General features: G+C 30.9%; 1 protein-coding gene across 2 annotated transcripts in view; it reads left to right on the plus strand.

Annotated features, from left to right (window-relative positions):
* Positions 1-13,363, plus strand: part of LOC107653885 (lethal(3)malignant brain tumor-like protein 4) — a 58,521-nt gene that overhangs the window by 2,752 nt on the left and 42,406 nt on the right. For both annotated transcript variants that reach the window (XR_001630282.1, XM_016440753.1), the window contains exons 2-7: positions 6,676-6,743; positions 7,966-8,055; positions 8,126-8,180; positions 8,324-8,412; positions 10,941-11,045; positions 11,895-12,030. Coding sequence is in view for 1 of the 2 variants with exons in the window: in XM_016440753.1 (XP_016296239.1) it covers positions 6,676-6,743; positions 7,966-8,055; positions 8,126-8,180; positions 8,324-8,412; positions 10,941-11,045; positions 11,895-12,030 (543 nt within the window). In the remaining variant the exon portion in view is untranslated. The remainder of the gene's footprint in view (positions 1-6,675; positions 6,744-7,965; positions 8,056-8,125; positions 8,181-8,323; positions 8,413-10,940; positions 11,046-11,894; positions 12,031-13,363) is intronic.

Consider the following 13,363-nt stretch of genomic DNA (forward strand, 5'->3'; position numbering starts at 1 on the left):
GTGTGTGTGTGTGTGTGTGTGTGTGTGTGTGTGTGTGTGTGTGTGTGTGTGTGTGTGAGTGAGTGTGTGTGTCTGTGTGCGAGTGCGCGGTCTGTGTTTGTGTAAGCGGCGACACACACTCGATCACTGCTCTGTTTACCGTGGTGTTTGTTGTGTAGACGTCTGCTCATCTCAACAGTCAAATGTTCCCAGCATTAATGCTGCGTTTAACTTTCTGACCGAGTAAACAAGCTGCTCTTCTTGCTGTAAATGTAGAAAATCTAGTGAAGTGCATGTTGGGTGTTTTGCATAGTTTGTGAAGTTTTATTGTTGTTGTTGTTAGGCAGTGTTAGTTTAGCATTGAGATACTCTTATCTCATATCGCATTTTTAATCAGTTTATTTTAATTTAGTTCCAATTTTTTTGTTTTTTATTTCAAGTAACAATTTGGTTTTATTTTTAGTCTCAGTTTTAGTTAACTATAATAACCTTGTTGTGTTCTGGTCATTTTGACGCGGAGAGGATTTTCTTTTTCCAGAAAATTCTTGTTCAGGTTATAAAAACTTCCCCCAAAAGCTTTTAAGAATTTTTGTACTTTTGGGAGGATTTTCCCGCCTTACACTTGTGATGTTCCAAGTCAAAAACACCAGCCTAGGATTCATGATTGCTGATGAATTTCTTGTCATGCTATCGTTATCAAAAACTGAATTCGATCTTTTTATCCACTTGCTTTCTTGATCTGATCTTTTGCACCGTTTCTGAGCCAAAATGATCCACAAATAATGCTTTCTTCACTCAAGCGGAGGAGCGTGAGTTCAGACCCATCAGCTCCAGAAAGAGAAACAAAGCCTGCATGTGCGCCTCGAAAGAAAACCAGTCGATAAAAAGATTGAATCCAAGATTTGGTGAAAATGGAACATAATGAGAAATTTATAAGCGGTTTTCAAATGGACGGTAATTTTTGGCTAAATACACCAACACAAGGGTTCAGTCTAAGTTTGTACGTTTTTCTTTGTTTCCACGAACGTAATAAAACTCTGTGTTTAAGTTAGAAAAAGTAAATTTAAGAGCGAGATGAAGTTCATAATCAGCTGTTTCGTGTATCATTTATGACTGATATTTTACACTGGACATCAAGGATCTTTTCATCACTATCAGACTGTTTTCTTCACACATCTCCAGTGTGATTTGGTTTTGATTTTCGTGTGTCTTGCTGTTTCGGATCTGATCTGGCCTTCACAAATGCGTGTGTGTTTCTCAAGCTCTGTGGTTTGCCTCGTTTTGTAGGTTAAATCCTACTTTCTTTGTTCCATTTCATCTGAGGTTTTGCTTTTTGCGTCAGAAGTCATGAATCAGACGGTGTGTTTATCATCATCATCTCTTTATGTAATTCTGCACATGCAGTGCTGAATATTCCTCTTCAAGACACAAAGACAGACAGGAGAGAGAACTTGTTTGTAGAGTTGATGTTCACTGTTGTTTGTTGCTCGTGTTCATTTAAACCTTAAAGATTCACATTGACTCAGAAATACGGCATTTACGTCCTTATGTCATCCAAACCTTTAAACACACGTTCATTTAGAGAAAGATGCATGAAAGAGCCACGAACAGATTCCTAACAGTCCGGATGACTCGTGTGATGCAGTTAAAGCATTCAAGTTTCATTACATCACTGAGTCGAACTCGAGAACCGAATCGGTCTGATTTGTGTGTGAGTGAATCATTTAGGCGGGTTTTGTGAATCAACTGATTCAGAACGATCTGACTTGTTGATTCACTGTTTCTCTCATAAAGCATCGTAGGAGTCATTTGGACTGCTGTTACGATTCTTTTTTATGGGCTTCAGTCTGTGTTCGTTGTAACTGAATAAAGAGCACATTCTTTACAATTTCTCCTTTCCACGGGAGAAAGAAAATCCGACGGGTTTGAACTGACAAGAAGGTGTTTAAATGATTTTTGTGCCTTTACTCTGGTTCTGGAGGTCTGGTTGAGTCAGAATGTGTTTCTTTCGTCTGAAGGATCAAACCGCAGAGAATGACTGACTCACACCACAGCGTTTCCATTGTTTGAGACTGAATGGGAGGAAAGCGAAGCACAGGTTTGAGATTTTTAGAGACTCTGTATGTCTGACTTTATTTTAATGATGCCTCAAATCCGCTGAATGAAATCCAGTTCTCTTTTCTTCCTCATTTTGAGCTGCTGGTTCCAAAAATAGTGTCTGTTTTGCTGTTTCACGTCACACTTTCTCACTAGATACGCTGCATTTTGTAGCTTTTTCTTTGCTTTCGAGAGTCGTTTGTGCAGTGAAGAATCAGCAGAGAAACACATGATTCCTGTCTGAATCGGATCTGTTCGGTTCTCTGATTATTTTCACACGCGTGACAGTATTTTATGCATAATCCTGATTTTTAAGTTAAATGATACATTTTGAATAATGTGTTATTTTGATAAGTGCATTAAAGCTGATATGTAAATTCTGATATGTAAAGAACTGTGATTTACTATGATTATGTGAAAAGAACGTTAAATATCAGCGAAAGCTTAATGCTTTATGAAAGACAGCATTTTTGGTCATATGCTGATGTCAGCTTTGGCTCTGTGACTCTTTATTTAAAGCTCTTTGTGAATAATTCACGTTTGAACGCTTCATTTAGTGCTGTTTTAATATCATTGATATACTATTACAGCTCTTATTAAGATTTTGAATTAGTTTTTATTTTTATACATTCCATTTTCAGTTTACTTTTAGTTTTTAGTAATTTTCTTTTGTGCTTTTGTCATTTTTTATATATGTCTATATAGTTTTTATTAATTTTATTTCAGTTTTAGGTTTTAGTACATCAGCTTAAACTAAACGAAAATGAGAAATGTTAAAGTTTACATTTATATTTAAATAAATGATTGTTTATTTTGAGGGTCTTAAAGCATTTGCAAAGTCTCATTCCCTTACTTTTTTTTTATATATATTTTTATGTATCTCTTTATGTATCTTAGATCTTAAGATGACTTAATTTCTTAAAATAAGACGAAACAAGAATTAAAATAAAATAAAAACATCTAAAGTTAAGATAGAATTAAGATTTGTAATATATGTAATTTTTTTAATATATGTATTAACATATAGTATTTAAAAAGTGTGGATAAATAATAAGTCTAAATATTTATAAAAATATATAAATACATATAAACTATATACAATTCATAGTTATATATTATAGAAAAATATATAAGTAATTATAAAATATTTTAATAATATTTATATTTTAGGGAATATTTATAATTTATTTTTTAAATTCCACACTGAACAACCAGGATTCTCACAGTCTTGTGAAAACTCATTTTAAAAGTCTGATTACTAAATCTTGATTATTAATTGCATTAATAAAATATTACTTGGGTATTTTTGTAATGAATATATATTTTTCCGAGTAAAAATCCTCATCCAGTCAATCATGATAGACTGTAAAAGTCTTGTGAATTAATTTGTTTAAATGAGCAGAAACCCTGAAGAACATTCAGCTCTTGATGATGATGATGAAGATCTGTTTCGTGTGTTTACACCGTCATAAACTCACTGGATCGGTTCATAATCATCATGAGTGCTGACAGGATCACTGTGACTATTCCCCAGAGTCTCACAGCTCCTGTTCATCAGGACTGGAGTGATTGTGAAGATTAGACCTCCTTCACGTTCATGCTTGATTTGTTTTGCCCACAGATGTCAGAAGCAGGTTTTGCTGTTATCTTGCTGTTCATTTCCTAAGAAGTGTTGCTCAGTTACACACCAGTGATCCTGTTCAGATACTGTTATCATTTTTTGAATTAGTTTTTGTTTATATTTTCATTTTAGTATTTTAGAATTCTTTTGTCTATATAATTTGTATTATCTTTTGAATTAGTTTTTGTTTATATTTTCTATTTTAATATTTTTTAATTTTTAGTAGTTTTTGTCTCTATCGTTTTAATTATTTTTTAATTAGTTTTTGTTTATATTTTCTATTTTAATTTAATTTTTTACATTTTGCAGTCATTTTTAAATGTCTAGTGTTTACTAAAATATAAACAAAAACAAAAAATAATTTTAAAGTTGTAGAATTTGTAGTAGTTTTTAATGTCTATTTTTTTAAATACATTTTTTAATTAGTTTTGTTTATATTTTCTATTTTAATTTTAGAATTTTTAGTAGTTTTTGTCTGTATCGTTTTTATATTTTTTAAATTAGTTTTTGTTTATACTTTCTATTTTAATTTTTTGTAGTTTTTTAATGTCTACAGTTTTAATACTTTTTAATTTGTTTTTGTTTATTTTAATTTTAAAGTTTTAAAATTTGTAGTAGTTTTTATGTCTACATAGTTTTTATTTTTTCAGTTAGTTTTTGTTTATATTTTCTATTTTATTTAAATTTTTTACATTTTGCAGTAATTTTTAAATGTCTGTAGTTTTTATTAAAATACACAAACAAAAATAATTTTAAAGTTGTAGAATTCTAGTAGTTTTTAATGTCTATTTTTAAAATATAAATTCCACACTGAACAACCAGGATTCTCACAGTCTTGTGAAAACTCATTTTAAAAGTCTGATTACTAAATCTTGATTATTAATTGCATTAATAAAATATTACTTGGGTATTTTTGTAATGAATATATATTTTTCCGAGTAAAAATCCTCATCCAGTCAATCATGATAGACTGTAAAAGTCTTGTGAATTAATTTGTTTAAATGAGCAGAAACCCTGAAGAACATTCAGCTCTTGATGATGATGATGAAGATCTGTTTCGTGTGTTTACACCGTCATAAACTCACTGGATCGGTTCATAATCATCATGAGTGCTGACAGGATCACTGTGACTATTCCCCAGAGTCTCACAGCTCCTGTTCATCAGGACTGGAGTGATTGTGAAGATTAGACCTCCTTCACGTTCATGCTTGATTTGTTTTGCCCACAGATGTCAGAAGCAGGTTTTGCTGTTATCTTGCTGTTCATTTCCTAAGAAGTGTTGCTCAGTTACACACCAGTGATCCTGTTCAGATACTGTTATCATTTTTTGAATTAGTTTTTGTTTATATTTTCATTTTAGTATTTTAGAATTCTTTTGTCTATATAATTTGTATTATCTTTTGAATTAGTTTTTGTTTATATTTTCTATTTTAATATTTTTTAATTTTTAGTAGTTTTTGTCTCTATCGTTTTAATTATTTTTTAATTAGTTTTTGTTTATATTTTCTATTTTAATTTAATTTTTTACATTTTGCAGTCATTTTTAAATGTCTAGTGTTTACTAAAATATAAACAAAAACAAAAAATAATTTTAAAGTTGTAGAATTTGTAGTAGTTTTTAATGTCTATTTTTTTAAATACATTTTTTAATTAGTTTTGTTTATATTTTCTATTTTAATTTTAGAATTTTTAGTAGTTTTTGTCTGTATCGTTTTTATATTTTTTAAATTAGTTTTTGTTTATACTTTCTATTTTAATTTTTTGTAGTTTTTTAATGTCTACAGTTTTAATACTTTTTAATTTGTTTTTGTTTATTTTAATTTTAAAGTTTTAAAATTTGTAGTAGTTTTTATGTCTACATAGTTTTTATTTTTTCAGTTAGTTTTTGTTTATATTTTCTATTTTATTTAAATTTTTTACATTTTGCAGTAATTTTTAAATGTCTGTAGTTTTTATTAAAATACACAAACAAAAATAATTTTAAAGTTGTAGAATTCTAGTAGTTTTTAATGTCTATTTTTAAAATACATTTTTTTATTAGTTTTGTTTATATTTTCTATTTTAATTTTTAGTAGTTTTTAAATGTCTACAGTTTTATGAATTTTTAATTAGTTTTTGTTTATATTTTCTATTTTAATTTTTAGTAGTTTTTAAATGTCTACAGTTTTATGAATTTTTAATTAGTTTTTGTTTATATTTTAATTCTAAAGTTTTAAAATTTGTAGTAGTTTTTATTTTTTCAATTAGTTTTTGTTTATATTTTCTATTTTAATTTAATTTTTTTTACATTTTGTAGTCATTTTTAAATGTAGTTTTTATTCAAATATAAACAAACAAAAAAACTAATTTTAAAGTTGTAGAATTTTAGTAGTTTTTAATGTCTATTTTTAAAATACATTTTTGAATTCGTTTTGTTTATATTTTAATTTAAATTTTTATATGGTTGTCTACAGTTTTATGAATTTAATTAGTTTTTGTTTATATTTTAATTCTAAAGTTTTAAAATTTGTAGTAGTTTTTATTTTTTCAATTAGTTTTTGTTTATATTTTCTATTTTAATTTAATTTTTTTTACATTTTGTAGTCATTTTTAAATGTAGTTTTTATTCAAATATAAACAAACAAAAAAACTAATTTTAAAGTTGTAGAATTTTAGTAGTTTTTAATGTCTATTTTTAAAATACATTTTTGAATTCGTTTTGTTTATATTTTAATTTAAATTTTTATATGGTTTTTATTAATTATTTAATTTTTAGTTTTAGTTATTTTAGTACTTCAAGAGAAACTAAATGAAAATGAGTAATATTGCCTTGTCAACTAGATAAAATAAAGTTAATTTTTTAAATATTTAATTTGATGTAAACCTTTATTTTATTTCAAGTATTTTTTTAGTGGATTTAGTTGTTTCTGCCGCGTCTGTCTGACGTCCTCTGGTGTTTTCTGTTGCACTGATGGGTGGATGTGCATGGTCTCTCTCAGGTCCTGTAGGTGTTGTCGGGGCAGATGCTGGTGATCGGGGATCGGGTGGGGACTGCGGACCTCAGCCGGTCAGTTCATTCATATGATGCTCATTCTGTTCCATCGATGGATCTTTGATGCTTGTTCTTCTCCTCTTTGAACGTTCAGATGTTCTAGCTCACGTTATGAAATATTAAAAGCCATCAGAACGCATTCAGTGCAGCCAGAGATCATGTTCGTTTAGTGAGGAGACTTGCCGAAAGATTAAAGTAAATGGCTTTGTGTAATTATCGAATCGTAAAGCCTGTGATTTATTTAAGTAATTTATTTAAGTTTTTTTCAGAATGAAGCATCTGTTAATAACATTGGATGCTGTAAATGTGCATATAAATATGTACATAAATATGGATTTGGATTTGCTGCCAACAAAAGGGAAATTTTTAGGTCTCCCTGCTGTTTTCCGCCTTAATAAAAGCGCTGTTAATATTTGAAATAAAAAAATAATAATTATAATAATAATCAAAGTAAAACTGAAGTAATTATATGCAAAGACAGAGTGGATTATCTGTTATTAATGTTGGTTATGAATATGTAAATAAACATAAATGTGTAAATATATAAGTATAAATATAAATTTGTTGTCAACAAAACAGAAACGTCCCTGCTGGTTTCCACCATAAAAAAAAGCTTAATAAAATCTGGTTTAACATTTTAAAGTAAAAATATGTAGTAGATGTGCTATAAAATAATAATTATTATTTATTAAATACTCCATTTTAATTTTACACTACAATAGTAATATTTCTTATTTTATTTATATTATTATTATTATTACTATTAATATAAAAAAATATATTCCCAAATATTATTAAATATAAATGATTCAAAAATAAAAATGATTTATAAATTTAGCATTACAGTAGTCATATCTTTTGTATTTTGTTTAATATAATAATAATAAAAATGTCGGCACTGATAGCGTCCCACTTTACTTCCTGTTCTATCGAAATAAAGGCATAAAATGTCAAAAATAAATCGTAAAAAAAAAAATATGTAAATAAATAAAACATTATAAAAAATATATATGTATTTTTATTGATATATGATTTTTGGGTGAAATTGTGCTGCAAACCTGGAGCTTTTTTAGGATTTAAAATAATCACTTTTTTTTATTAGAAAAATCACTATTATTTTATTTCTTTATTTATTTTAACCCAAATTGTTCATCTTCACTAGTTGCCCAAGAACAGCCATCTAGTTGTCATCTTGCTCAAAAGTGCCAGTAAAGACATTTATTTTGTGCGTTTATAGATCCGATCTCTAATGATGCAGAGTGAGGACCGCAAGAGAAAGAAACACGGTGTGAACCCCAGAAGCGTGTCAGACGAGTACAGTCTGCGTGTGAGTACCCTGACCTCTGACCTTCCGTGACTCCCAGAACAGACCGATGAATCTTTCTGCTTCCTCTCAGGAGCGACCGAAAGACGAAGCCACAAAGATGAAGAATAAAGTCTCTACTTCACAAGGTGGAAATCAGAATCTTCTTACATGCTTCTATAAAAGTGGCGATGAGTTGTGCTTCATTATTCGTGTTTCATAGATGTTTCTTGAACAGCAAAGCTGGTTTGAGCAGGCAGAAACGGTTGGTGTTTGCGTGTGTTTTCCGCAGCGGTGAGCGGCAAGAAGAAGCCGTGGTCCTGGGATCAGTATCTGGAGGACGAGCGATCTCAAGCCGCTCCTCTGCAGCTCTTCACTGAGGTACAGATGATTCGAAGTGTGAAAAACCTGAAGCAATCATGCATTTTACAATTAAACAGCAACTTGTATGTGCTTCCATTCGTTTCTCATAATAAATAAACTTAAAGGTGACATATCATGAGAATCTGACTTTTCCAGGTTTTAAATGCTATAATCAGGTCCCCGGTGCATCTACCAACCAAGGAAACGTGAAAAAGACAGCGGTGTACTAGTTCTAATGCCATGGAGAGAGTTTGAGCAAAGCTTGCTAACTGTTCTGTGTTTGGCTGCACAGACGAGCACAGAACACTGTTTAGAGTCCCAGCCTCAGAGGAGACAACAGAGCAGTGCATTTATTGATTATTACATATTGTAAAAAGGGGCATAATATGTCTCCTTTAAGTGTAGAAAAATTAAAACGGACAACACAGAATTTGAGCCATATTATTGTTAAAATTTTAATAAATTATAATTTTTAAAGTTTTATGAGTTCAGTATTTTTGTGTTATTAAAATTCAATTAAAACATTAATACGAAAAATAAAACTGATTTTATAGGGCCCTAAAAATGTAGTTAATAATTAGTAATACATTTTTTGTTAAATTGTGTAAGTTTCATTATTTCCATTAATTAGACATGCTTTTTGATTACTAAAACTTAATTTAACCTATAAAATGGAATCCAGGAAATTTAAAACGGGGAAATAATTGAATTTCATAGGCCCCTGTTATTGTGTAAAAATTTTATAAATTATTAAATTGCTAATGTGTAATGAATTCGGTTTATTAGACATGCTTTTAGATTATTAGAATGTAATTAAACAATTAAAACAATGCAGAAAAATTTAAACAGAAAGCAGAATTTGGGAAAAATAAAACTAGTTTTTTAATACAGCCCTAAAAATAAAACTTTTAATTAATTGATGTTAAATTGTATACATTTCATGATTTCAAGTAGACAGGTTTTTGATTTGCTAAATTTAAATGTAACCATTAAAACTGAATTCAGAAATATTAAAAATGGAATTTGGGGGAAAAAAATCAAACTTGATTTCATAGTGGCCTACAAATGTAATTTTTGCTGAGCTTTTAATAAATTGTTAAATTGCATATGTTTTATGATATACATTTTTTGGACAAGCTTTTTGATTGCTAAAATTGAATTTAATCATTAAAATGGAATCCAGAAAAATTAAACCAGAGATGAAACAATGACTTGATGAAGAGAGAAACATTAGAGATGTCATCTGATCATCATTTACTGTCCTGTGCTGGAAAAAAAGAGCTAGAAATATCGAATCCAGTTTCTGTCTTGTTTTCCAGCACAAATATCTAAACATCCTTAAATCAAGATGCATTTACTGGTGCTGTGAAATCCTGAGAAATTCATCAACATCAAAAACTAAGCTGAATTCAAATGTAAAACAGGTTGATTTTTCTGACCCCATTGACAGATATTTTTGCTTTTTTAATTATAAAATCACTTCCTTTTGTTTATTTCTCAGGAATGAAGACTTCTGTCATTTTGCTTCTCCAGGAAATGTGCCTTGATTTAAGAATATTTAGATATTTGTGCTGAAAAACAAGACCGAAGTACCGAGGAAGAACTGCACTTTTTGCACTGATGAGTTGTATTGAATATGTGGTCAAAATCCTGTAGTTGAAAAGTTAACGTGCTGGAATGAATGTTATTAATGCATTTTTGTGAGATGTTTAAAGAAATAGTTCACCCACAAATGTACTCGCCTTCAGTCATTCTGAGATCAGGAGGAGTTTGTTTCTTCATCAGGTTTGTAGAAATGTAGCATTGCATCAGTGTCTCAGCAATGGATGCTCTGCAGTGACACTTTTTCACTGGAGGAAGAGTTATTATGGATTATGAACTCATATTTTAGATATTAAAAATGTCTTAATGCTGGATGTGTTTCAGCTTTTGTCTTCTCCAGATGTTAACTGATGGACTGGAGTGCTGTGGATTACTTGTGGATTATTGTGATGTTTTTATCAGCTGTTTGGACTCTCATTCTGATGGCACCCATTCACTGCAGAGCATCCATTGCTGAGACACTGATGCAGTGCTACATTTCTACAAACCTGATGAAGAAACAAACTAATCCTGATCTCGGATGACCTGAGGGTGGATTTCAGCACATTTTCATTTATGAATACATGTGAATACATGAACAGATCAAATGTATTCCTTCAATGCAATGCAAGTAATTTAGGATAAAAGCATCTGCCAAATGCATAAATGGTATGTGGGCTGAATGTTAAAGAGAGTTTTTGGAAACCCAGTGTTGTAGATGGTTCTGTATTAAGTCGTTCAGCAGCAGCAGCAGATGTGGTTGACTCCAGCAGCTGCCAGCATCTGTGTCTCTGTGTCTCTTGTCCTGCGCTCGGCGTCCCTCTAGCCGGTTTCCTCCTGAAGGGACGTGATGGGACACCTGCTCCCCTCGGAAACATGGGAGGCGGTTGCCATGGCAACTCCCGCCTCCGTGAAGCTGTTCGGTGGTTCTCCAGGTCTCTGAACGCTTGCGTTTGCTCTTCTAGTTCCAGGCGTTTCCTGACAGCAGGAATGGCTTTAAGGCGGGGATGAGGCTGGAAGGTATCGACCCGCTGCATCCGTCCATGTTCTGCGTGCTGTCTGTGGCCGAGGTCAGGAAGACTCGCGTTACTGCACTTACTCACTGTTGTCTTGACATTAAGCACTTTTAAAGATTTGCACACTTGATGTTTTTATGTATAATGCATTAGGAAAGGTATTCATAATGTACATTGTAATGCATTATAGCTTTTCAAAAATAATTGCAACCATAGTTAAAATGCATTGGTCGTTTGTCATGTTTTTTAATGCATTATACTTTCTATGAATAGATATGTGTTATAATGTATTATAACAGCTATTCATAGGATCATGCAATGCATTATAAGGTGTAATTAATGCATTAAAATGACTAAAAAAAGACTTTTAAGTATAGTGTTACCAAGATTTTAACTTGCAGTAAATGCATTAAAATACTTTCACACTTTTATATTTAATGCATTATAAAAGTAATTTTAATGCATTAATTACTCCTTGTAATGCATCTTATTGTAACCGCAATTATAATACCTATTTATTCATTGTTGCACCTTGAGAAAATTAAATGCATTAAACCGATTTGCATAAAAAAAGGCATTTTAACCTCAGTTATAATTATTTATGAAAAGATATATTTCATTACAACATACAGTACACATATAATGATGCATTTTATTTTTGGTTACAATTACTTATGAAAAGATTTAATGCATCACCATGTACATTATGAAGTAAAGTATTATTCAGATTTTTAATAACACATTTCTGCATAAAACAATGTAGAAATGTATAAAAATGAATTGCATTAAATTTAAATTGATAATTGGACCTGATATATGTGTGTTTTTGTGCTTATTTAGAGTGTTGCAGGTTAGTTTAGCAGCATATTAAAGCGTCTGAGATTCCTGTCGTTGTTGTTGAAGGTGATTGGCTTCCGTCTGCGGCTGCATATCGATGGTTACTCCGAGTGCTATGACTTCTGGGTAAACGCTGACTCTCCTGACATCAAACCAGCAGGATGGTGTGAGTCGACGGGCCACAAACTCCATCCGCCCAAAGGTGCGTTAGTTCTGCATCATCATCCTGTGCCTGTCGTTTAAGTCCAGTGTAATAAATACGTCTTCTGTCACATTGAGAAGAATCGATCAAATCCAGGAGATTGTGCTTATGGATGAATATCATAAAAGCAGTCTAGATGATGTCTGGATTTACCACACAATGACAAGGGGAAAAAAGAAAAAAATATGTATGAGGTTTAAATTTAATGTAATTTAATTTAATTAAAAAAAAATTAAAAAAAACGGTTAACGCAATATAGTTTCTCTGAAACATCTCGTCATTTTGTCATTTCAGGTAGATTTGTCTTGTTTTAAAGGTATTTAGATGTTTTTCTGGAAAACAAAACATTACAGCATTTGTTGTATGAATATTATTTTTAAAATTATTTTTATTTATTTATTTGAATTATTATTTATTGTTATTGTTAACTAAAACAAACTGTTGAAAATAATTAATTGAAATGAAGCTGAAAAAATTAAAAACTTAAATTAGAAATATTCCTTTGGCAAATAAATGTAAAAATAAATTTAAATTTAAGAGTTTAATTAAAATGACTAAAATTACCAAAGCTGAAATAAAATAAAGATAAATAGAAACATAAAAAAAAGAGTAAAAAATAAAAAAGCAACAAAATTACTAAAACTTGTAAAAAAAGTAGATTTTCTTGTCACTTTGCTTTCGGGGCGAAGCAAATGTGTTTAGAATTTTTTTTCTGGAAAACAAATCATTGTAGTGTTTTTCGTACATTCTTCAGTTTATTCAGATTTAAATAAAAACCTCTTTTGTTATTTTTATTTTATTTGTATTGTTTATCACTTTATGTAATACTGTAAATTAAACTGTTGCAGTAATGGGAATCACTGAAGCAGAGTGCCAAGCTTCTTATTATTCCTTCTGTCTTTCTTTAGATTTTAAGGTGAAACGTGACCTGCATTAGGCTTGCCGCGATAGACGGTGCTGACGGTGATACCGGTGTTAAGCCGCAACACCGGTTACGTCACTTGCCCACCGCGGCACTGACCCCCACCGTCGTTTAGATTTTTTATAGTAATAAAAATCATTTAGTTCAGTGAAAGAACAGACACTACAATTAAAAACTTAACGCGGCTGCTCAATGCAGCGTGCCGAACGACAGTCGCGTCACAGATCAGATTTCATTTCTCCAGTGAGGAGAGTGAGTCGAGCCGACAGACGAGAAGAGTGAGGCGAGACAGATGAGACGAGTGAGGCGAGACAGACGAGAGGAGTGAGGCGAGACAGACGAGAGGAGTGAGGCGAGACAGACGAGAAGAGTGAGGCGAGACAGACGAGAAGAGTGAGGCGAGAGAGACGA

The sequence above is a fragment of the Sinocyclocheilus anshuiensis genome, unplaced genomic scaffold, assembly GCF_001515605.1.
Source record: "Sinocyclocheilus anshuiensis isolate Anshui unplaced genomic scaffold, SAMN03320099.WGS_v1.1 scaffold1994, whole genome shotgun sequence".
NCBI lineage: Eukaryota > Metazoa > Chordata > Actinopteri > Cypriniformes > Cyprinidae > Sinocyclocheilus > Sinocyclocheilus anshuiensis.